General features: G+C 40.0%; 1 protein-coding gene across 35 annotated transcripts in view; it reads right to left on the bottom strand.

Annotated features, from left to right (window-relative positions):
* The window catches only part of NEB (nebulin), a 232,207-nt gene that overhangs the window by 160,264 nt on the left and 46,742 nt on the right, over positions 1-25,201 (bottom strand). For all 35 annotated transcript variants that reach the window (XM_033231530.1, XM_033231492.1, XM_033231495.1 and 32 more), the window contains 14 exons: positions 23,229-23,327; positions 22,348-22,452; positions 22,151-22,258; positions 20,326-20,637; positions 20,015-20,221; positions 11,588-11,692; positions 10,775-10,882; positions 8,378-8,689; positions 7,026-7,232; positions 5,167-5,271; positions 3,787-3,894; positions 1,707-2,018; positions 952-1,158; positions 66-170 (listed from right to left, as the gene is read on the bottom strand). In XM_033231530.1, coding sequence (XP_033087421.1) covers positions 66-170; positions 952-1,158; positions 1,707-2,018; positions 3,787-3,894; positions 5,167-5,271; positions 7,026-7,232; positions 8,378-8,689; positions 10,775-10,882; positions 11,588-11,692; positions 20,015-20,221; positions 20,326-20,637; positions 22,151-22,258; positions 22,348-22,452; positions 23,229-23,327 — 2,400 coding nt within the window. The remainder of the gene's footprint in view (positions 1-65; positions 171-951; positions 1,159-1,706; positions 2,019-3,786; positions 3,895-5,166; positions 5,272-7,025; positions 7,233-8,377; positions 8,690-10,774; positions 10,883-11,587; positions 11,693-20,014; positions 20,222-20,325; positions 20,638-22,150; positions 22,259-22,347; positions 22,453-23,228; positions 23,328-25,201) is intronic.

Raw genomic sequence — 25,201 nt, 5'->3', positions numbered from 1 at the left:
GGCAGACGTAAGTATCAGTTCCCTTTAACCTTCTTCCCAGTTTTTACTGTTGTTAATCTACTTACATCACTCATGGTGATTTGATTTATTTTGGAGAGTAAAATATCTGGTGTGTCAGGCATGACATGAATGGTGGTCTTGTCCTTGTTCCATTTTTCAGTGTAGAGCTTCTGCAACGAGAAAGTCAGGTGCATGATTTTACAGCAGGACAAGTTTGACCCAATGCTAGCAAGAGGAAGAGATTTACATCTACATGGTAGAAGAGGTTAAATGTTGATATTAGAAAATGGATGAAATGGCCGGGCGCAGTGGCTCACGCCTGTAATCCCAGCACTTTGGGAGGCCGAGGCGGGCGGATCACGAGGTCAGGAGATTGAGACCATCCTGGCTAACACGGTGAAACCCCGTCTCTACTACAAACACAAAAAACTAGCCAAGCGTGGTGGCGGCGCCTGTAGTCCCAGCTACTCGGGAGGCTGAGGCAGGAGAATGGCGTGAACCCGGGAGGCGGAGCTTGCAGTGAGCCAAGATCGCGCCACTCACTCCAGCCTGGGCCACAGAGCGAGACTCCACCTCAAAAAAAAAAAAAAAAGAAAATGGATGAAATAACAAAAAGATGGGCCAAGTAAACTAAACACACAATGAGAAAAAAAATTGAATAAGGCAATCCTCTACTACCAAAACACCAAATACCATCTTGCCCCCACTGCACAACCATGTGGAGTTTTGTGGTTCTGTCACATTCTTAACATGCTGTTGAGCGATGACCTGAGGGGGTCGCTATGAAAGAGAACGCACTAAACATGATGTAAGCAATAGAGTCCCCTCCCACCAACGCCATCAAGACTATCAGAAAGATAGAAACACTGAAGGAGATGACGGGGAGTGCCAGGCTCAATGGCATGAATATCATGAGGGTTCCCTGGGCAAGGCTGGCAGATGAGTCCTTACCTTGTCCATGTTCAGTTTGTTACTCTTGTTAAGTGCCTGTTCCATTGTGTCCATGGCATACGTGAATTTCAGCTTCTCAGGGTGCTGGCGATACTTCTTCTCACTAAGAATCTCTCCTGCTTTCTTTGCCTTCTCCACCTCTAGGGACTCTATGGGGACCCAGCCGATCCCTTTCATCCAATTGGTGAAGTCAGATTTGTACAGATTCTTTACAATGAAAAAAACAATCATTTCAGAAATAGTCAGGCCTTGGGTTTCTTTGGCTACATGATTTACTTACAATCAAAAAGAAAAAGGGAAGCTGGGAGGGGGAGAATAATCTGCTTTTTACTCCCTGCAGTCTTTCAGAAGAAATTAATTATAAAAGTAATTGCATTCATAGTGGTTTTGAACAGGAAATCCTGACCCAGCAATTCCTTTAAAAAGTTAAGTTTCTTCAGAAAAAGAAATGAAAAATTAACAGAATTTTGCACTGGAAGGAAAATTATATAACACCTATTTGAGCCTCCTAATTTTTCATAGACAATATCGTATGTTTGGCTGTAACACCAACATTTTAAATATATGTGTTTGCATATATATAAAATTAACAATAAAGCTACCTATAGTTTAAATGAGTGAAATCCTAAAACTCCAAGTTCTGGAGGGAATCCTTAATTACAGTGAGTGCAGCCAGGTGTGGGATGGAGTAAGTGGTTCCTGTTTTTCCCTCCCACCCATTAGAAATGGATAACAACTTGGTAACCAGCACATACATCGCTCTGAATCTGCATGGCATTCCTGGAGTGCTCCACATTCAAGGCGTCGGGCAGGAGAGTGTAATGGTGGTATGGCTGTCTGTAGTTGGCGTTGGTGGCAACCTCCTGAGATTTCTTTGCAGCTGTCACACTGACCATATCCAGAGGTGTGTGGTACTTGGTCTTGCTGGCTTCATAGCCCTTTTTGTACTCACGATCAGACTGGATTTTGGCCACATTCATGTAGTGAACCAGTTTAGGATCATCCTGAAGACTGCGAAATCCAACTTGCTTGCCTTTGGCTTTCTCGTAGGCTTCCTTATATTTGCACTATTTGAAAACAAAGGGCAGACAGAAGTTGGATAGCATAGAAGTCTGATATAAACTGAACTTATACAACAAATAAAGCAAAAGCCAACTTCAGTCTGAATCTAGGTAACATTGAAGTTTTTTTTTTTTGTATTTTAAAATAAACAATTAGCAAAATATTTTTAATGGCTCATCTGGAGACCTGCCCTGGAGATCATTAAGAATGGAATAATGGAATAGTTTATATTTATACTCTTCGTAAGTAGATTACTTGAATAACTCAAATGTTCCTGAGAGGTTTGCTTATTAAGCATTTGATGTACCCTTTTTTTTTTTTTTTTTTTTTTGAGACAGGGTCTTGCTCTGTCCCTCAGGCCAGAGTGCAATGGTGCAGTGATGACTTGCTGCAGCCTCTGGGGTCCTCCCTCCTCAGTCTCCCAAAGTGCTAGCATTAGACATGTGAGCCACCATGTCTGGTCAATGTATTCTTTTTACTATATTTCCAGTATTAATTTGTATTATCTTAAAAAGTATTTGCATAATTATGAGTAAATTTCAGCCCTAATACAAATTAGTGTATTAATCTTGAAATTAATGCATTTTTACTCTCTCAAGGCATTATGTCAATTCATATATGAATATAACTTAGTTTGTAAAAAAAAAATTAACTAAAATCTTGTTACGTAATTAACTATAAGTAATTAACTAAAATCCTGTTATGTAATCTATGGAAATAGAAATATGAAAGACCAGAAAGAATTAGCAAAATATTTTTTCTGGTTTTCCATGTTCCTATTTCTATGGGGTTTTTTCCTTCGTGGAAATTATAAAATTAAAACACTGAATTCTTTTAAAATACTTGGAGACTTTTCTAATTTAGTGATATTTTAGTATATCATGACTTTTTCCAAGACAAAATCCAAATAAAAAGTGGCTTTTAAGTTCATAACAATGATACTAATGAAAGTTTCAAATACTTCACAGTTTTTAAAAAAGAATTTTCTTCTTTGTAATAACTTTATTAAGCTTTTAAATATGTGAAAAATATTTTAAGTGAGGCAATATAAACAATGTAATTGGCAATTAGGATTTTAGGAAGTATTTTTATATTGTAATTTCTTTACTTGCTTCTTTATGTAGTTAATACAGTCTTATACATCACATACAGATTTTTTTTTTCTTTTTTAGAGATAGGATCTCACTCTGTCACCCAGGCTGGAGTGCAGCGGCGCAGTCACAGCTCACCGCAGCCTCAAACTCCTGGGTTAAAGAGATCCTCCCATCTCAGCCTCTGAAATAGCTGGGACTACAGGTACACACCACCACACCTGGCTAATTTTTTTTTTTTATTTCTGTAGAGACAGGATCTTGCTACATTGCCCACGCTGGTCTTGAACTCCTGAAGTTTTTTAAACAGACAGGAAGTTTCCTACTTTTAAATTATTATTATTATTATTTTTATTTTTTTTATTTATTTATTTTTTTTGAGATGGAGTCGTGCTCTGTTGCCCGGGCTGGAGTGCAGTGGCCGGATCTCAGCTCACTGCAAGCTCCGCCTCCCGGGTTCACGCCATTCTCCTGCCTCAGCCTCCGGATTAGCTGGGACTACAGGCGCCCGCCACCTCGCCCGGCTAGTTTTTTGTATTTTTTAGTAGAGACGGGGTTTCACAGTGTTAGCCAGGATGGTCTCGATCTCCTGACCTCATAATCCGCCCGTCTCGGCCTCCCAAAGTGCTGGGATTACAGGCTTGAGCCACCGCGCCCGGCCCTACTTTTAAATTAGACTTACATCACTAGCAATATTCCTTGAACTTTTTGCAGCAACAATTGGGATGGCATCTGGTCTCAAATCGTAGCCCTTGGCAATGGTTTTCTTCCAATCTGCTTTATAATGAGCCTTCAAAAAAGTAGAGGTTATTTTATTATTTGACATCATTAAAAGAGGAATGAAACAGAATGCCAAAATGTTTCCTATAAAACATGTCATAATAGATCCGTTTCTATTAAGACAATCTATGAAGTTAGGACTATTAGTTTGTCTTTTACGTATATACTTGATTTGATTTAAAAGGATCAGTAAACTGTATATACGGTATAATCTCAACTGATCAAAAAATGTATATGCTTGGATAACAAAGCAACAGAAAGGTAATGCTTTGACTGTTGGATAACAGAAGATTTTCATTTATTTTTCCTAATTTTCTATATGTTCCAACTTTTCTATAACACATAATACTTTTGGAAAAAAGTTTCTTGTAATGAAGCATTTCAAGCTTATAGAAAGATATGCATACTAAAACTAAAAATCCAGATGTAATACAACTCAGCTTTAATTGATCTTAATGCTTAAATATTACTTAGAAAATGCTTAAATATTACTTGTAAAAATTTTTTACAACAAAAAATTTTGTCACTTTTGACAATAAATTGATACTTTCTATAATCTTGTTTATCTTAAAGCATTTTTCTCAAGTCTCTTACTGTAGTATGAAGCCTAATAAACTAGAGAGAAATGATCACGCTTTAGAGTGCATTATGCACTTTAAATGAACCAAAAGCACAGGAATGTATAGTTGTATATGAAACAGAGCCTAAAAACATTGGAAAGAATGACTAAGCCATCTTTTTAGAAATTAACAATTTATCCAAGTTTTATTATGTTTTAAAATTAGGATTTATATCTTTTTTTAAAAAAAAAAAAAGGAAACAATTCATAATAGTGGATTTAAACATTACCACCAGTTAGATGTCTAGACTACTCAAGAGAGGTTAGTTACATACAAAAAAAGAGTTTGTGAAGAAATTTTTGGATGTTTTAATAAATAATTAAAAGTTGTAGAAAGCAATATTTTCCATACTGCAGACTAGGCACTCTTGTGTTTTCCAGTCTTGTGTGTCTCATGGTCCTTTTTTTTTTTCTTAATAGGACACAACTCACTTGACTGACTTTATAACCCACTAATGAGTCACAGCCCATAGTTTGGAAAAGTCTGTATTAAGCAAAATTTTATTGTGGCCCCCTGGGCTCATGTTGTATGGTTAAGGATTTAATGTGGAGGCTCAGGGTCCACACTGAGTTGCACCTCCTACAATTCTCAGGGCAAGAGTTGCAAAGAACCAGAAAGGAGAGGCCTATGTAGGCAATATTAGCACCAGGCCAAATACTCACATCACTCATGTTGAGGGCGTTGACCTTGGCTTGAATAAACTGAGGCAATTCAGGGTCAATAGTGTACTTGTGCTTCAGTTTCTCTCCCTCCACCTTGTAGTTCAGCTAAAAGCAAAGGAGACGGCATGCACATATCATTAGCTGACATAATGTAAATTTCATCAAGCACAGACTCCTTTAAAAAGGAAGGCTATCATTTGTATTTTCCATTTATGAGACAAATGCCTACTCCGTCGTGAGGGAGGGGCCCTGGTAGATGCATTTATGTTCGCGTTCTACCAGTATTTATTGGACAGCACTCTTGGTCAGGCAGGGTGGTAAGTTCTGTGTTTAAAGAGGTAAGGAAGGCAGATCTGTCCTGTTGGAGATTATTGTCCAATACAAAGGACAGACATAAAACATGGAAACTACAAACTATCACTAGAATTTGTGATGTGTTCTCAATGGAATAATTGTAGCAAAGAAACAAGGATGGTCAGTAAAGCCACTCTGCAGAGGTAACATTGACGCTCAGACTTGGAGACAGGGGCAGGGGAAGAGCATTCGGGACCCGAGGCTGGAAATGTGCCCGGGTAGACATGGGAGTGGGGCAGTATTAAACAGAAAGTGCAGAAGGTCCACAGAGAGGAGGGTCTTTTGTCAAGTTGATGAGTTTAGATTTCACTTCACATTCAAGAAATTCCTAAGAGGTTTTACATATAAGAGGGACATGCTTTGATTCGTGTTTTAAGACAGGTTCTCGTGGCTGTTTGAGACCATAGGCAGGGAGTCCAGATAACAGGTTATAGAAGTTGTCCACACGAGCCATACAGAAGCTGGAAGTAGGGTTGGTGGCATTTGGGAGCAGGCTGGCTGAGAGATATTTAGGAAGCTGACTCAGCAGAGGTACTGGATGTGGGAGTTCACACAGGGAGGTGTTAACGGTGACTGCCAAGTTTCCAGCTTGAGTAACGAGGTAGATGTTGATAGCATTTATTGTGATGGGGAAGACTTTATATAGTGAGTGTACAGTTTGCCTAGCTAACTGGAAAAACACCGCGAGAAGCAACATCTCGCTCAGTACAAAAGAAATCAAGAGAATGGACACCATTTATTATCCCTAAGATAGAATTAATCCTTAGACATCTGTGATAATGTGGGGGGCAGGAGCTAAAATCCATAGATCTTCAAATTGAAGGCAAGCAAAGCATTTCCCCACCTTCCAAAGTCTGGGGCTAAAATACAAAAAGTCTTTCTTTGCTTTTTACTTACCCCTCTCTTTCTGGTGGAGGCATTTTAACAGAACTCTAAAATTAACCAGTCATGTGAGGCCCTGAGCATTATAATTAGCTTCTACAGAAAGAATAAGAGTCCATGTAGGTCTACAGAATGAGATCCCAGACGACTGCAAATAAACTGTTTATCTCCTCCCCAGAGGCCTCATTCTAAGATTGCCTCTCAGAGCATGGAGCTATTATGCGAGGGGATTAGGACATTATGCGTCTTTCCTCTGTGGCTAGGTAGAAATACTGCAACCCAGAGCAATAAATAACTTGTTTTACAATTCATAAAGAGCCACAGATAATAATAGTAATAATGTCATTTCATATGTATAATGCGTATCTGCTTACGAATAGCACAGGCTCTCTACGTTTGGAAAACAAAGCAAATTTGGAATAGTCCCAGGTTTTCGTCTCCCTATTTTTCCCATGTTCAAGATCCCAGTTGCTTCAAAAGGCAGCCCTTTCTCTCATACCTATGAAAGCAGTTTATTTGCTAACATAGATGCATCCTCACGCATTGAATTCAGAAGGATGGAGGAGCGGCTCAGACACGTGTGGTTATTTACGGGCAAATCCTTTTGAACGGAAAGCACTCACATCACTTAGCTGCTTTGTGTTATGCTGAGCCAACACCATGCCCATGGAATCAGGCAAACTTGTGAACTTGATGGTATCTGGGTGCTGTCGATACTTCTTCTCATTTAATGCATCGCCTGCTTTCTTGACCTTCTCCACCTCCAGGGAACCAATAGGGATCCATCCAACGCCCTTCAAGAAGCTGTTATACTCGTCTTTATACACATTCTGTAAAAGGGTAAGCTCATATGAGAAGATACCCTGGAGAATATTCAAGGGATGTTTCTGGGATCTGCAACTCTATCCAAGGGAAATGAATAGCAACTCTTCAGCATGCTCATGTCTGACTGTCTGTCACAGAGCTTATCTGGAGTGTGGTAAGAAGAAGAAGCTGTTCTGTTGTTAAAGTGCATTATACAATACAGAAGGGAATCTAGGTCACGTATTTTTGTGGGTACTGCTAAAAAAATTTTTTTGTCACTTTTGACAATAAATTGGTACTTTCTATAATCGTGTTTATCTTAAAGCATTTTTTTAAGTCTCTTACTGTACTATGAAGCCTAATAAAACAGAGAGAAATGATCATGCTTTAGAGTGCATTATGCAACACAGAGGGAAATCCAGGTCACTATGGGTGCTGCTAAAAAATATTTTGTCACTTTTGACAATAAATTGAGCTTTCCTTTTGATTCCACTGAAGACTTCAAAACTAAATTACATCTGTACTATCCATCTAGGCTATGCTTGGGCTCATGTGGGGAGCAATGTTTTCATCAAGTGCCAATAAATGTATAGCACTTCTTCCCTTTACAGAGGACAATTCTAACAGAAATCTGGCTCCCGCAGCAGGAGATGCTGTGAATGTTAAACACCTTTCCGTGCAACTCTCCATGAATCATGTTGCAAGCACAAAGCATTCCTGGTTCATTTTAGATGACTCATTACAGAGATTTACATGGATGACATTGTGATCTTGAGTTAATAAAGGAAAAAAAAAAAAAAGCACCTTTCCCAGACTCAGGAAGGATAGAAAATTCTTCTGTTTTGCATTTTGTATCTATCACCATGGCAGACAACCCATCAGGAACACCCATCTCCTCTTGCTGAGAATCAAAGTGGCTCGCAGAGTTAGTGGAATATAGTTTTATCTTTCATCCGTAAGTTAATAAAGACAACATCAATGATTATGATATGAGCACAGAAAGCAGGCAAAAACAGCTTGTCTACCATGCCTTTGGTAGTCTTTCAGTAATAGCTGTTTATTCTAAAGTGCATTTTTCAAATAGCTTACTGTAGTAAGAAGTCTAATAAAAGCGAGAAGTGATCATCCTTTAAGTGCAAACATCTCTGGGTCTGTTGTTACACATACTTACATCACTCTGAATTTGATTGACATTCCTTGTATGCTCAAGACTCAGGGCATCAGGTAGATATGTATAATGATGCAATGGCTGTTTGTAGTTGACATTGGTAGCGACATCCTGGGCCATCTTTGCAGCTGTGATGCTAACCATGTCCCCAGGGGTATGGTAGCTGGTTTTGGTGTTCTCATAGTTCTTCTTGTATTCACGATCAGACTGCATCTTTGCCACATTCATATAGTGGACCAGCTTGGGATCATCCTGGAGGCTTCTGAAACCCACATGCTTTCCCTTTGACTTCTCATAAGCTTCCTTGTATTTATACTGTGGAGGCAGAATTGGGTTAGCAAAGCCCTAGGCATTGATAGCAATTACATTCACATATAAAGATACTCAGAACTTTGTGACTTTCTCAAGAGTGTACAAAAAATGCAAACCACAACCTCCTCCTCCAAAAGGTCTAGTGAAAACATATATTGGAGTTACAAGCGAGTGTCACGATAAATTCAAGATCAGTTTATTTTCTTGGCTATGACTCCTGCAGATGGATTTGCATGTGGAACTTTATTTTAAACAAACTGAATTTTCACACTTAATACGAACATGACACATTCTAAATATAAGACCAGTATCTCTTGGTTTCATAGGGTTTCATAGGTTTCAATTTAATATGTTATTTACATCACAAATATGAGTACCAGCTATAGGATAGCTGGGCCTTCACTGACTCCGTTTATCAGCCGCTGCTTCCCAAGCTCACTGCTAAAACAGTTGCAAATGAATTAAGGAACCACAGTAAGGGCAGGACCTGCTGTGGGGTTTTCCCATCAATAAAAACCTAATGGAAAAAGTTCTGCTGTCCAAAGTCTCTCACTGCTGGAATCAGCAATGGAATATAGACTGAGCAATCTTGTAACAGGTCAGAACCTCAGTTGTTATGCAAGAGAATTCAAACCCACTTAAACCCTGCAGACTTTCAGCTCCTGCAATTTAAGCCTTAATTCATAAACAACAGTTTAGCAGGCAAAAGGACTGTCAAGTAATTTCTAGGCATGTGAAAAATTACTGTGCAAATGCTTAAGAAAAAAAAAAAGGAACAAAGTTATAAAGTTATGCTGTGGACTTTCACTTTCTACTTAAACTAGAAATGTGTTTCATAGTGATGTGCATTGTGTGCAGATCTTTGAGGAAGATGTTTTCAGTACCATTCCGATAAGGAAAGCGGTAGAGTTTTTACACCTCTAACACCTATGTGGTCTGTACATCCAGTTGGTTTCTTTCTTCTCTTTTCTCAAAACAAGATTTTAGTCCCTGGGATAGCATGTAACAGTGAACTCTGCAGGGCATGCATGCTTTCTAAAAATTTTTCTTTTTCTTCTTTTTTTTTTTGAGACGGAGTCTCACTCTGTCGCCCAGGCTGGAGTGCAGTGGCGTGATCTCGGCTCACTGCAAGTTCCGCCTCCCAGGTTCATGCCATTCTCGGGCCTCAGCCTCCCAAGTAGCTGGGACTACAGTTGCCCGCCACCATTCAATCTCCTGACCTCATGATCCACTCTCCTCGGCCTCCCAAAGTGCTGGGATTACAGGTGTGAGCCACCGCGCCTGGCCAAAATTTTGTTTTTCAAAGATGGAAAGGAGCAGAAGTGTTACAGGAAATGGGCATCAATTTACATGAATCGAAATTATATCCTTAAAAAGTGGACTTTTCCCCCTTTGGTTTATAAAAATCTGTACATTTTATATAACATCTTTTCAATTTTTTTAATACAATTATAATGCAGGCAGTCATTTGAATTTAATGTGGTAATGTCAGTCAGGGTGTTCCCACTGAAAATAAGTGTGGGCTGTCAGGCAAATGTGTCAGTGAAGGCAATTTGGGCTATGAATCAAAGGAGAAAGCCACTGTCAGATTTATGACAGCTCTACCAAGTGGAGTCAACTGAAAAGAACCATAAAAGTGCTTCTAAAAGCGACAGGTTTTCCAAACAATATTTTGAGAATTTAAATGCCATTAATTTAACATATTTCTTTCAATGAAGTATCAATTTAAACAAGCATTTGATTACTTTTTTTTGAGACAGAGTCTCGCTCTGTTGCCTAGGCTGGAGTGCAGTGGCACGATCTCGGCTCACTGCAAGCTCCGCCTCCCGAGTTCACGCCATTCTCCTGCCTCAGCCTCCCGAGTAGCTGGGACTACAGGCGTCCACCACCACACCCGGCTAATTTTTTGTATTTTCGGTAGAGACGGGGTTTCATCGTGTTAGCCAGGATGGTCTCGATCTCCTGACCTCATGATCTGCCCACCTCGGCCTCCCAAAGAGCTAGGATTACAGGTGTGAGCCACCACGCCCAGCCTGATTACTTTTTAAAAAGGCAAACACCTGAGTTTCACCTAAAATTTGTACTCACATCACTGGCAATGTTTCTCGATGCCTTGGCTGCAGTGATGGGAATAGCATCACCCAGCACATTGTTGCCCTTGGCTATTAAGTCATGCCAATCCCGTTTATAACAGACCTGGACAGAAAACCAAACAGGATGTCAGCATCTGTGTATTCATCAGCTTAAGTGATTCCTCAACTGCTGGGATTGTTTTGTTCTTTTCCAGACAGAAGTTGAAGGAATTCCCCATAGCACATACTGCTTTAGGACATCACACTGGCAAAGTGTCACACTGTGTGTAGCATGAGATCATTGGACTCTGCACTAATTATTCACCTACATATGGTTTGGACACATATTGAAGAGAGGAATATTGGAAGACTGGATCCAGAGAAAAATAAATAAAGGTTCTGGAAGCCATGATATGTGACGACCAACTAGAGACAATGAAGTTGTTCATTCTCATGAAAGGAAGGTCAAGAGAAGACCTGGTGGTCAGCTTTAGAAATTGTAGGGTTGTTTTTTAAAAAAGGATCTCATTTATTCTTATGTTTCTGGAGAATAACCACCTCCCCTACTTGCAAAACTAGGGACACTAAGTAGAAGTTTTAGAGGAATAGATGGTGAGCCCCTCATAAAGAAGAATGTTATGTCTTTTAAAGTTGTCCTACACTTGAAAAGGCCAACTGAAGAGGTAAAGAACCATCCTTATGGGATATGTTCCAATAGGGGATTTGTGAGAAATGGGCCTGAATAACTGTCAAGGCACCACCCTACTCCTAAAGTCTATGATTTTATTGTTGGGTCCGAATTTCACATCCCAGCAAAGACCTTACTTACGTCACTTATATTGTAAGCATTGCACTTGGCCTGGAGAAACTGAGGAAGATCAGGACTCATGGTGTATTTATGTTTCACATCTTCTCCTTTAGCTTTGTATAAGATCTGCAATAAAATGCATTTCACATAGTGCAAAAAGGAAAATCTATTAATTGCTTGCTTTAGAGTTATTTTTAGCACAATTACCCATGATTTTCTAGTGTTAAAAATAATGAGAGGCATTTTCCTATTTTTTAAAATAAAACAAGCATCGGTTATCTTTAATACCAACAAGTCTTGTGTGTTAAAATAGAAAGAGAAAAAATCCTTAAGAAAATAGAAATTGTTCACTGCCCAAGATGAATGGAAGGTAAATTCAACCATGAAACCCTAGCAAGAATAATAGAATTCACCAAAGCCAAATCAATTTATTCTTTGCCTGTGAGTTAATAGCTCTTCCATTTTTGTTAGTTTCTGTTTTTTTATCCCTAGAGAGAAAACAGTAGTTAGAATAAGTCTTTTACTTCTGCTAAAAACTTTCCAAATTATAATTGTGTCAATAAAAGCATACAATAATTTCCTCATAATGTAGAGGTGCTTATACATGAATCTAGCATACTCAAAATGCTCACTATTTCATATTTGCTCTATGTTGTTACTCTAAAGAATTATACACACTTTTGACTGAAAGATGTCGAAGTATGTCATGCAGAAATCTTACTGCATCCTCCTCCTGGTATTAGAAATACATTACTTGGAAGATTGCATTTGAGGGAGGCGGAGCAAGATGGCCGAATAGGAACAGCTCCAGTCTCCAACTCCCAGCGCGAGCGACACAGAAGACCGGTGATTTCTGCATTTTCAACTGAGGTACTGGGGTCATCTCACTAGGGAGTGCCGGACAATTGGTGCTGGTCAGTTGCTGCAGCCCGACCAGCGAGAGATGAAGCAGGGCGAGGCATCGCCTCACCTGGGAAGCGCAAGGGGGAAGGGAATCCCTTTTCCTAGCCAGGGGAACTGAGACACACAACACCTGGAAAGTCGGGTGACTCCCACCCCAATACTGCGCTTTAAGCAAATGGGCACACCAGGAGAATATATCCCATACCTGGCCGGAAGGGTCCCACGCCCACGGAGCCTCCCTCATTGCTAACACAGCAGTCTGCGATCTAACTGCAAGGCAGCAGCGAGGCTGGGGGAGGGGCGCCCACCATTGCTGAGGCTTAAGTAGGTAAACAAAGCCACTGGGAAGCTCGAACTGGGTGGAGCTCACAGCAGCTCAAGGAAACCTGCCTGTCTCTGTAGACTCCACCTCTGGGGACAGGGCAAAGTTAACAACAACAACAACAAAAGCAGCAGAAACCTTTGCAGACGCAAACGACTCTGTCTGACAGCTTAGAAGAGAGCAGTGGATCTCCCAACACGGAGGTTGAGATCTGAGAAGGGACAGACTGCCTGCTCAAGTGGGTCCCTGACCCCTGAGTACCCTAACTGGGAGACATCCCCCACTAGGGGCAGTCTGATACCCCACACCTCACAGGGTGGAGTACACCCCTGAGAGGAATCTTCCAAAGTAAGAATCAGACAGGTACACTCGCTGTTCAGCAATATTTTATCTTCTGCAACCTCTGCTGCTGATACCCAGGCAAACAGGGTCTGGACTGGACCTCAAGCAATCTCCAACAGACCTACAGCTGAGGGTTCTGACTGTTAGAAGGAAAACTATCAAACAGGAAGGACACCTATACCAAAACCCCATCAGTACGTCACCATCATCAAAGACCAGAGGCAGATAAAACCACAAAGATGGGGAAAAAGCAGGGCAGAAAAGCTGGAAATTCAAAAAATAAGAGCACATCTCCCCCTGCAAAGGAGCGCAGCTCATCACCAGCAACGGATCAAAGCTGGTCAGAGAATGACTTTGACGAGATGAGAGAAGAAGGCTTCAGTCCATCAAACTTCTCAGAGCTAAAGGAGGAATTACATACCCAGCGCAAAGAAACTAAAAATCTTGAAAAAAGAGTGGAAGAATTGATAGCTAGAATAATTAATGCAGAGAAGGTCATAAACGAAATGACAGAGATGAAAACCATGACACGAGAAATACGTGACAAATGCACAAGCTTCAGTAACCGACTCGATCAACTGGAAGAAAGAGTATCAGTGATTGAGGATCAAATGAATGAAATGAAGCGAGAAGAGAAACCAAAAGAAAAAAGCAGAAAAAGAAATGAACAAAGCCTGCAAGAAGTATGGGATTATGTAAAAAGACCAAATCTACGTCTGATTGGGGTGCCTGAAAGTAAGGGGGAAAATGGAACCAAGTTGGAAAACACTCTTCAGGATATCATCCAGGAGAACTTCCCCAACCTAGTAGGGCAGGCCAACATTCAAATTCAGGAAATATAGAGAACGCCACAAAGATACTCCTCGAGAAGAGCAACTCCAAGACACATAATTGCCAGATTCACCAAAGTTGAAATGAAGGAAAGAATCTTAAGGGCAGCCAGAGAGAAAGGTCGGGTTACCCACAAAGGGAAGCCCATCAGACTAACAGTAGATCTCTCGGCAGAAACTCTACAAGCCAGAAGAGAGTGGGGGCCAATATTCAACATTCTTAAAGAAAAGAATTTTCAACCCAGAATTTCATATCCAGCCAAACTAAGTTTCATCAGTGAAGGAGAAATAAAATCCTTTACAGATAAGCAAATGCTTAGAGATTTTGTCACCACCAGGCCTGCCTTACAAGAGACCCTGAAGGAAGCCCTAAACATGGAAAGGAACAACCGGTACCAGCCACTGCAAAAACATGCAAAAATGTAAAGACCACCAAGGCTAGGAAGAAATTCCATCAACTAATGAGTAAAATAACCAGTTAATATCATAATGGCTGGATCAAGGTCACACATAACAATAGTAACCTTAAATGTAAATGGACTAAATGCTCCAATTAAAAGACACAGACTGGCAAACTGGACAAAGAGTCAAGACCCATCAGTCTGCTGTATTCAGGAGACCCATCTCACATGCAGAGACATACATAGGCTCAAAATAAAGGGATGGAGGAAGATCTACCAAGCAAATGGAGAACAAAAAAAAGCAGGGTTTGCAATCCTAGTCTCTGATAAAACAGACTTTAAACCATCAAAGATCAAAAGAGACAAAGAAGGCCATTACATAATGGTAAAGGGATCAATTCAACAGGAAGAGCTAACTATCCTAAATATATATGCACCCAATACAGGAGCACCCAGATTCATAAAGCAAGTCCTTAGAGACTTACAAAGAGACTTAGACTCCCATACAATAATAATGGGAGACTTCAACACTCCATTGTCAACATTAGACAGATCAACGAGACAGAAAGTTAACAAGGATATCCAGGAATTGAACTCAGCTCTGCACCAAGTGGACCTAATAGACATCTATAGAACTCTCCACCCCAAATCAACAGAATATACATTCTTCTCAGCACCACATCGCACTTATTCCAAAATTGACCACATAGTTGGAAGTAAAGCACTCCTCAGCAAATGTCAAAGAACAGAAATTATAACAAACTGTCTCTCAGACCACAGTGCAATCAAACTAGAACTCAGGACTAAGAAACTCAATGAAAACCACTCAACTACATGGAAACTGAACAACCTGCTCCTGAATGACTACTGGGTACATAACGAAATGAAGGCAGAAATAAAGATGTTCTTTGAAACCAATGAGAACAAAGATACAACATACCAGAATCTCTGGGACACATTTAAAGCAGTGTGTAGAGGGAAATTTAGAGCACTAAATGCCCACAAGAGAAAGCAGGAAAGATCTAAAATTGACACATTCAAAAGCTAGCAGAAGGCAAGAAATAACTAAGATCAGAGCAGAACTGAAGGAGATAGAGACACAAAAAACCCTCCAAAAAATCAATGAATCCAGGAGTTGGTTTTTTGAAAAGATCAACAAAATTGACAGACCGCTAGCAAGACTAACAAAGAAGAAAAGAGAGAGGAATCAAATAGATGCAATAAAAAATGATAAAGGGGATATCACCACCGACCCCACAGAAATACAAACTACCATCAGAGAATACTATAAACACCTCTACGCAAATCAACTAGAAAATCTAGAAGAAGTGGATACTTTCCTGGACACTTACACTCTTCCAAGACTAAACCAGGAAGAAGCTGAATCCCTGAATAGACCAATAGCAAGCTCTGAAATTGAGGCAACAATTAATAGCCTACCCACCAAAAAAAGTCCAGGACCAGATGGATTCACAGCTGAATTCTACCAGAGGTACAAGGAGGAGCTGGTACCATTCCTTCTGAAACTATTCCAATCAATAGAAAAAGAGGGAATCCTCCCTAACTCATTTTATGAGGCCAACATCATCCTGATACCAAAGCCTGGCAGAGACACAACAAAAAAAGAGAATTTTAGACCAATATCCCTGATGAACATCGATGCAAAAATCCTCAATAAAGTACTGGCAAACCGGATTCAGGAGCACATCAAAAAGCTTATCCACCATGATCAAGTGGGCTTCATCCCTGGGATGCAAGGCTGGTTCAACATTCGCAAATCAATAAATGTAATCCAGCATATAAACAGAACCAAAGACAAGAACCACATGATTATCTCAATAGATGCAGAAAAGGCTTTTGACAAAATTCAACAGCCCTTCATGCTAAAAACGCTCAATAAATTGGTATTGATGGAACGTACCTCAAAATAATAAGAGCTATTTATGACAAACCCATAGCTAATATCATACTGAATGGGCAAAAACTGGAAAAATTCCCTTTGAAAACTGGCACAAGACAGGGATGCCCTCTCTCACCACTCCTATTCAACATAGTGTTGGAAGTTCTGGCTAGGGCAATCAGGCAAGAGAAAGAAATCAAGGGTATTCAGTTAGGAAAAGAAGAAGTCAAATTGTCCCTGTTTGCAGATGACATGATTGTATATTTAGAAAACCCCATTGTCTCAGCCCAAAATCTCCTTAAGCTGATAAGCAACTTCAGCAAAGTCTCAGGATTCAAAATTAATGTGCAAAAATCACAAGCATTCTTATACACCAGTAACAGACAACAGAGAGCCAAATCATGAATGAACTTCCATTCACAATTGCTTCAAAGAGAATAAAATACCTAGGAATCCAACTTACAAGGGATGTCAAGGACCTCTTCAAGGAGAACTACAAACCACTGCTCAGTGAAATCAAAGAGGACACAAACAAATGGAAGAACATACCATGCTCATGGACAGGAAGAATCAATATCGTGAAAATGGCCATACTGCCCAAGGTTATTTATAGATTCAATGCCATCCCCATCAAGCTACCAATGACTTTCTTCACAGAATTGGAAAAAACGGCTTTAAAGTTCATATGGAACCAAAAAAGAGCCTGCATTGCCAAGACAATCCTAAGTCAAAAGGACAAAGCTGGAGGCGTCACGCTATCTGACTTCAAACTATACTACAAGGCTACAGTAACCAAAACAGCATGGTACTGGTACCAAAACAGAGATATAGACCAATGGAACAGAACAGAGTCCTCAGAAATAATACCACACATCTACAGCCATCTGATCTTTGACAAACCTGAGAGAAACAAGAAATGGAGAAAGGATTCCCTATTTAATAAATGGTGCTGGGAAAATTGGCTAGCCATAAGTAGAAAGCTGAAACTGGATCCTTTCCTTACTCCTTATACGAAAATTAATTCAAGATGGATTAGAGACTTAAATGTTAGACCCAATACCATAAAAACCCTAGAAGAAAACCCAGGTAATACCATTCAGGACATAGGTATGGGCAAGGACTTCATGTCTAAAACACCAAAAGCAACAGCAGCAAAAGCCAAAATTGACACATGGGATCTAATTAAACTAAAGAGCTTCTGCACAGCAAAAGAAACTACCATCAGAGTGAACAGGCAACCGACAGAATGGGAGAAAATTTTTGCAATCTACTCATCTGACAAAGGGCTAATATCCAGAATCTACAAAGAACTCAAACAAATATACAAGAAAAAAACAAACAACCCCATCAAAAAGTGGGGAAAGGATATGAACAGACATTTCTCAAAAGAAGACATTCATACAGCCAACAGACACATGAAAAAATGCTCATCATCACTCGCCATCAGAGCAATGCAAATCAAAACCACAATGAGATACCATCTCACACCAGTTAGAATGGCAATCGTTAAAAAGTCAGGAAACAACAGGTGCTGGAGAGGATGTGGAGAAATAGGAACACTTTTACACTGTTGGTGGGATTATAAACTAGTTCAACCATTATGGAAAACAGTATGGCAATTCCTCAAGGATCTAGAACTAGATGTACCATATGACCCAGCCATCCCACTACTGGGTATATACCCAAAGGATTATAAATCATGCTGCTACAAAGACACATGCACACGTATGTTTATTGCGGCACTATTCACAATAGCAAAGACTTGGAATCAACCCAAATGTCCATCTATGACAGACTGGATTAAGAAAATGTGGCACACATACACCATGAAATACTATGCAGCCATAAAAAAGGATGAGTTTGCGTCCTTTGTAGGGACATGGATGCAGCTGGAAACCATCATTCTTAGCAAACTATCACAAGAAGAGAAAACCAAACACCGCATGTTCTCACTCATAGGTGGGAACTGAACAATGAGATCACTTGGACTCGGGAAGGGGAACATCACACACCGGGGCCTATCATGGGGAGGGGGGAGGGATTGCATTGGGAGTTATACCTGATGTAAATGATGAGTTGATGGGTGCTGACCAGTTGATGAGTGCAGCACAGCAACATGGCACAAGTATACATATGTAACAAACCTGCACGTTATGCACATGTACCCTAGAACTTAAAGTATAATAATAATAATAGTAATAATAAAAAGAAATACATTACTTAGTTCCTAAAACTAAAATAGAGCCAGAATCACAAGTAGATTTTCAATCTCATAATTCTCATTTATCATATATATCCTTATTTCCCAGGCATGACTATGTGGAATGTGACATGTAAACTGGTATGCATGTACCCAAGATAAAATCTGACATGGCTAATAGCTAAATTAATACCCAAATATTAAATAATTTCTTCTAGGACCCAAAGTTACCTCTAAGTCCTCATTGTCTTTAAGAACAATATCTAAGCAATCACAGATTCATGAATTCGACCTTCTATACAGCTCCTTGTCTGCCATTGCTGCTCTCTTAGCTTCAGTCCAATTAAACCTTCCTTGGATTTTGGTGACAGCCTTCTAATTCATCTTCTCACCTCCAGTCTCTCCTCTTTCCAAAGTCTCCACACTTGGGGCCAGCATTGTCTTTTAAAACACAGGCCTGATAATGTGGCTCCATGGATTAAACATATTCAACATCTCTTCTTACCTACCCCCTAATATCCAGACTCTAAAAATTAGCATGTGAGTCCCTTACTAATCAGGTTACAATCCTGAACCTTTTGCTTTCACACTTTTTCATTCCTTTCCTACTGCTGTTATATTGTTCATTCTTTTTCTACTGCTGTTATGTTGTTCCCTTTGCCAGGAATGCTCGCTTCTCTCACTTGCCTAGGAAACTGTGGTAGGCAGTTACCTGTGTACAAGGCACCTCCCTTGTACTTAACATTTTCCTCTCCTGCAGCATTTGTCTCTCTTGAGGACAATGCTCTGTCTGTAGTCATGTCTTTGTCTTATGCTCTTACCCTACACTTCCCTGTGAATTTCTATATCCCATGAATCCTCATCTATTTCATCTTTATGCCATCAGCAGGTAATACAATGCCTGGCACATGGTAGATGTTCAAAAAGTATTCATTAAATAAACAAGTGAATGCTTTTGATCTTCTGTATACCAAACTTTCCTTTAGAAACTTTGACTTTAGCCAGAGCATAGACGCTGCTCATGAACAGGTAGGCAAATGATACTCACCTCAATCAGACGTAAGTTAAAAAGTCTCTGTGATAATTGTGTATGCTGAATTCTTAGAAGCAAAAACATATTTATATGTATTACTTCTCTGTATTAATGTTTTATATATGAAAAGAAAATAAGAGAAACTTAATATGGAATGGAATACAACAAATCTGCCAAAATAAAGTGTCTGGGATTTAAGCTTAAATTCTGTGTATGTATGTGTGTGCATGTGTATGTGTGTAGCCTAGGATTTTTTCACTGTCGTTTATTCAATAAAACAGTATTTCAAAGATGGTTAAAAAGGAAATTTTTTTAAAAAAGGAAGATAAAAGGCAAGAGAAGAAAATGTTAGTGCTCAAACTACACATAACTGTAATTTTAAACAATTTAAATAAACAAAATAATAAATTTAAAATGGAAAGATATTGGCCCAGAAAAAGAAAAATATTGGGATGCTGTTTACTTTTCTAAAAAGCTTCCTGCATATCCTCTGTCCTCTCTATTTTGTTGTACTCACATCACTGACTTGCTTCGTGTTCTGTTTTGCCTGGACCATAACTGGGGAGTCCACGATGCTGGTAAATTTGAGGGTGTCTGGATGTTGCCTGTACTTCTTTTCATTCAGTGCATCACCGGCCTTTTTAACTTTTTCGACGTCGAGACTGCCGATAGGAATCCAGCCAATGCCTTTCATCCAGTTGTTGTAGTCTTCCTTGTAGACGTTCTACAGCAATGGAGAAAAGAGGAGTGAGGGCCTAGGCCAGGGTGCTTTTCATGGCAGGCTCTGAACTTAATAGGGGGGTTTCTTGAGGAGTAAATGACCCTTACATCACTCTGTATCTGCATCATGTTCTTAGACAGCTCCAGGTCCATGGCATCAGGCAAGTAGGTGTAATGATGGAGAGAATGCTTATAGTTGACATTGCTGACCACATCCTGAGCTTTCTTAGCTGCCACGATGTTGAACATATCACGGGGCGTGTTGTATTTGGTCTTTGTCTTCTCATAGTCTTTTTTATACTCCCGATCTGATTGTATCTTGGCCACGTTCATATAATGGACCAGTTTAGGGTCATCTTGAAGACTTTGGAAGCCGACCATTTTCCCTTTAGCTTTTTCATAGTCTTTTTTGTATTGAACCTATTGTCAACAAAGGTGAGCATAATTTAAAATGTAGTTTTGAGGGTTTTACTAAACAATGAAGCCATGATTTGAAGTAATTGAGCTTCCCAAAACTTCCTGTACATCAATAACCAAACAACAATTCACTTGTATATGCTCTGAAATGTAGTCTGCTTAAAATAAAAATGTTATGTATTATGGAACCCATTTGATTATCTATAGCTGTTTCTGCCTATCCAAGTGAGGTTGAAATGGGGGGCATTACCATGATTTGTATCAGTGACAAAATAAATCTTTATATTCTTCCTTTGCCTTTAGACATTGGTAGAGAAAATAAAATGATAAATAGGTCACAATCTCTACCAATTATATTGTGCTACTAGAGTGCAAGTAGCTATTTGATTAGTTTTAGAATTTTTAGTAGTGGTAGGATGATAAATATTAATAACAGTAGAATGTAATAAGTCCTTGGATATTCAAAGGGAAACCCAGAGCCAGGAGGGGGTAAACACTAACTGGCTCTGGATAGCAAAGTTGGGGGAGGGGGGGACTGAGCTTCTCGGAGACATGTGGAGAGCACTGTGGGGCACTGAGAAGCAAAGCCATGAGGGAAGGTTTGTGGTATGCTGGGGCAGGGGTGGCAGGAGGAAAGCACCCACAGAGAAAGGGGGTCAGTAAGAAATTCTGGGTGGGACAGGGGCATTTCAGGACAAGGACATTTGTTACTCAATCATCACATATTTACACTGGAGCGATGTAAACCTAATTTCAAACAATCAGTAAAGTGGTGTTTGGGACTCTGGGAAGTCAAAAGGAAGGGGCTGTGTTTCATTTCTGGGTCATACAGAGCAGCAAGAAGAGACCCACAGGAGGAGGGCGCAGACGAGCTCAAGCCAGCCAGGAGGCAGACGTAAGCAGAGAAACGAAAACCTCAGAGACTCCACAGAAATCATGGAGAGGAGAATTCCACTTCCTATAGAATAACAGATGGGGGCTTGAGCCAATTTTATTTAAATCTCAAAGAGCAAAGTGACTTCAGTTCACATCTTGGTTAAAGATAAATAGGATAAGAAATAAAATTCTTAACTGTAATAGAACCCAAAGACTGGCTATTAGAGGTGGTGAAATTGAGGCCTGTCTATAGAAGTAATGAAGGAAAAAGGGAGAGGAAAGGGAAAGAAGGAAATCACATAAATTAATAAAGTTTTGAGATAAAATTTTACCATCTGGCGGCTATTATGACTTACATGGTAAGTCACTTCTGGATTTCCACAAGAGAAGTCATGTGAGTGAATGTAGAAATACAGATGAGAATTTTAAGTGAGGGGGCTTGATTAGAACTGAGCAGTAGAAGGTTATACAAAATCCTTTCCCCCCAGAAAATTTAAATCTATTTAGGGAACTTTATTTCCTGAATAGTTTTCAATCAGATTTTCTTCCCTCTGGGGACCACATGTATGGAGACTTTTGGGTTATTGTCAGACCCCAAGCCATTTTCTAGTTGCCCATGTGTAACCGCATCTAGACTTACGTCACTCGCTGCCTGCCTGGCAGCTTTGGCAGCTTTGATGGGAATCGCATCAGTTCTCAGGTCATATCCCTTCTTGCTCAGGTCTTTCAAGTCTGCTTTGTATATATTCTGAAAGAAAAATGTCATTTAAGTACAACTTAGAGACCATGTTAGTAAAGTCTGGACACACACATCAGCCCGTGAGTCTACCCACACACCTCACTGATATTGTAGGCATTAACTTTAGCCTGGATGAACTGAGGCAGGTCTGCTGGTAGGTTGTATTTGTGAATAATTTCCTCTCCTTTGGCTTTGTAAGCGATCTGAAAGAGATAAAAATGCATAAACAAACAAATAAAGTAGAGAGAAAAGTTTAGTGGCACCGGAAATAATTTCCTAATGGATCATATTTCACAGAGGCGGTTTTAGGAAGGACACTCTGTGCATTTGCATATTTATGTGCAAATATCTGTAGGCATTCAAGGTCACACATACAGTTGCTTAGGACCCTGTCTCAGTGCTTATTCAGTTTTGCAAAGATCCCTCGGAACTTGCAGTAGGAACCTCTGGGCCTAGTTAGGGGCACTTAGTGGCAATTAAGTCCCAGGGAGGTGACTTGATGAAAATGGTAAACTGCAAACACTTTCCTGAGTTCAGCAAAGTGTAATAGGGTAGAATACACCAACCGCCTATGTTATATTTTGTGCGCAGTTAGAGGGACTTAGGGGTGGTTTCGATTATGTGTAACTTTTGTTTTAGTGCTGACTTAAAATATAACTGCTCCCCATTTGATATACTCATTCTTTCTGGTCTTTCCTAGAAATAGGCTTGTAGTTTTTATTGTCATTAAGAGAAGTCCCTCTTACTTTTTCCTTAGAAAGCAATGTCAAATGGCTAAAAGGACAGTCAATACAATATACGTTACTGTAAATACATGAATTAGGCATGCTTTCTTAATGAACAGCTGGGGAATTGTACAGATGCTTGTGTAATTGGGTATCCATACTGTATAATAACTAGAGGTGATCAGTACATTTGAAATATAAATGTATTTGTATTAGTTAACATCTATTAACATATAGATAGGATTAACACTTACATCACTCCTCTGGGCCTGATTAATTTTAGACTGTACTGTAATTGGAGCATCTTCAATCGAGGTAAACTTGAGTGTGTCTGGATGTTGGCGATATTTTTTCTGTTCGGCAAATCAAAAACAGAAAAACAACTTTGTTTTTCACTGAACATTAATATGTCAAAATCCTTGACATTTATTTTGAAGTGACAAGGAAGATTTCTTTCATGATTTTAAAATGTAAAACTACTAGATTCTTGATTGGCTTGATGAATGCAATACAAAAGTCAGTATTTTATTTTTTTTTATTTTTTTTTTTTTGAGACGGAGTCTCGCTCTGTCGCCCAGGCTGGAGTGCAGTGGCCGGATCTCAGCTCACTGCAAGCTCCGCCTCCCGGGTTTACGCCATTCTCCTGCCTCAGCCTCCCGAGTAGCTGGGACTACAGGCGCCCGCCATCTCGCCCGGCTAATTTTTTGTATATTTTAGTAGAGACGGGGTTTCACCGTGTTAGCCAGGATGGTCTCGATCTCCTGACCTCGTGATCCGCCCGTCTCGGCCTCAAAAGTCAGTATTTTAAAAAATCCATTTAATTGTGGATGGTTTGGGACAGCACAGACACATATACTGCTCTCAGGAACCAGACTCCTTTCTTAATTTCTTGCCTATGACATGAAAGAAGATACCCTCAGCTAAGCAGAATTCAGAAACATTACAGAGTTTCTAAAGGTTTGACAGAAAAGCAAGCAAGGAGATTTGGAGTGTCTTTGCATAACACAAACAAGTTCTCTTTTTCCCTGTTATTCCATCAGCAAATGGCGTCAAGAAGCTGTCTGGTTGAAGGAGGAGGAATTGAGGAACTAGGCCAACAGCTAGGAATTATTATTAAGAGAGACAGGACTTTTGCTCTGCAAGCCTTAATGTGGTTAGTACATAAGTTATCACCAAAGCACTAAAGGGGCACTACAGAGGAGACCCTGGGGAGGTGTGCCCACTGGGAGCTGACAGCTTCTGGCTACCTCATTCCTGTATTCGTCTCTATTTTCCCAGTCCTCTTCCTTTGTGCATATTGTACATCCCAGTTAGTATCATCACTCTTTCAGCTTCAGACTTCTAAAAACCATTACCTAGAACTTTCTTCTGGAAGATCTTTGAGCAGACAAAATGGTTTTCATCGAAAACAAAATACTGAACAAAACGTAAAACTTGAGTGTGGAAGACAACCCTCGTACCACACCTCTGTCCTTTGTGTAGTCTGCCCTCCTTGCGGATGTACTCACCTGACAGCAGTCAGTCTTCAACTGTCACGGAGGAGGAACACATAACCTTGCTGCCTTATGAGCCTCAAGATCATCACTATTTTTTCTAACACTGAATTTATGTTTTACTTCAAAGCCAACCAGAATATGACATAGGAAATAATTCTCCAAAGACAATTTCTATAATGGCTGCATTTTTCATAATCACACAAAAAAAGAAGCCATCCACACATCCCCCAATAGGTGAAACAATAATAACAATGTGGTATGTATTATGCTGGGGCAAAAGTAACTGTGGTTCTTGCCATTACTTTTAATGTCAAAACTGCAATTACTTTTTTTTTTTTTTTGAGACGGAGTCTCGCTCTGTCGCCCAGGCTGGAGTGCTGTGGCCGGATCTCAGCTCACTGCAAGCTCCGCCTCCCGGGTTTAGGCCATTCTCCTGCCTCAGCCTCCCGAGTAGCTGGGACTACAGGCGCCCGCCACCTCACCCGGCTAATTTTTTTTTTGTATTTTTAGTAGAGACGGGGTTTCACCGGGTTAGCCAGGATGGTCTCGATCTCCTGACCTCGTGATCCGCCCGTCTCGGCCTCCCAAAGTGCTGGGATTACAGGCTTGAGCCACCGCGCCCGGCCCTGCAATTACTTTTGTACCAACCTAGTGAATCCACACAAAAGATTACTACTCAATAATTTTTAAAAAACCAAATTATAAGCAGAAACGTGGATGAATCACAGAAA

This window comes from Trachypithecus francoisi, unplaced genomic scaffold (assembly GCF_009764315.1).
Source record: "Trachypithecus francoisi isolate TF-2019V2 unplaced genomic scaffold, Tfra_2.0 Lachesis_group13, whole genome shotgun sequence".
NCBI classification, from domain to species: Eukaryota; Metazoa; Chordata; class Mammalia; order Primates; family Cercopithecidae; genus Trachypithecus; species Trachypithecus francoisi.
This window is presented reverse-complemented; position numbering and strand designations above follow the sequence as displayed.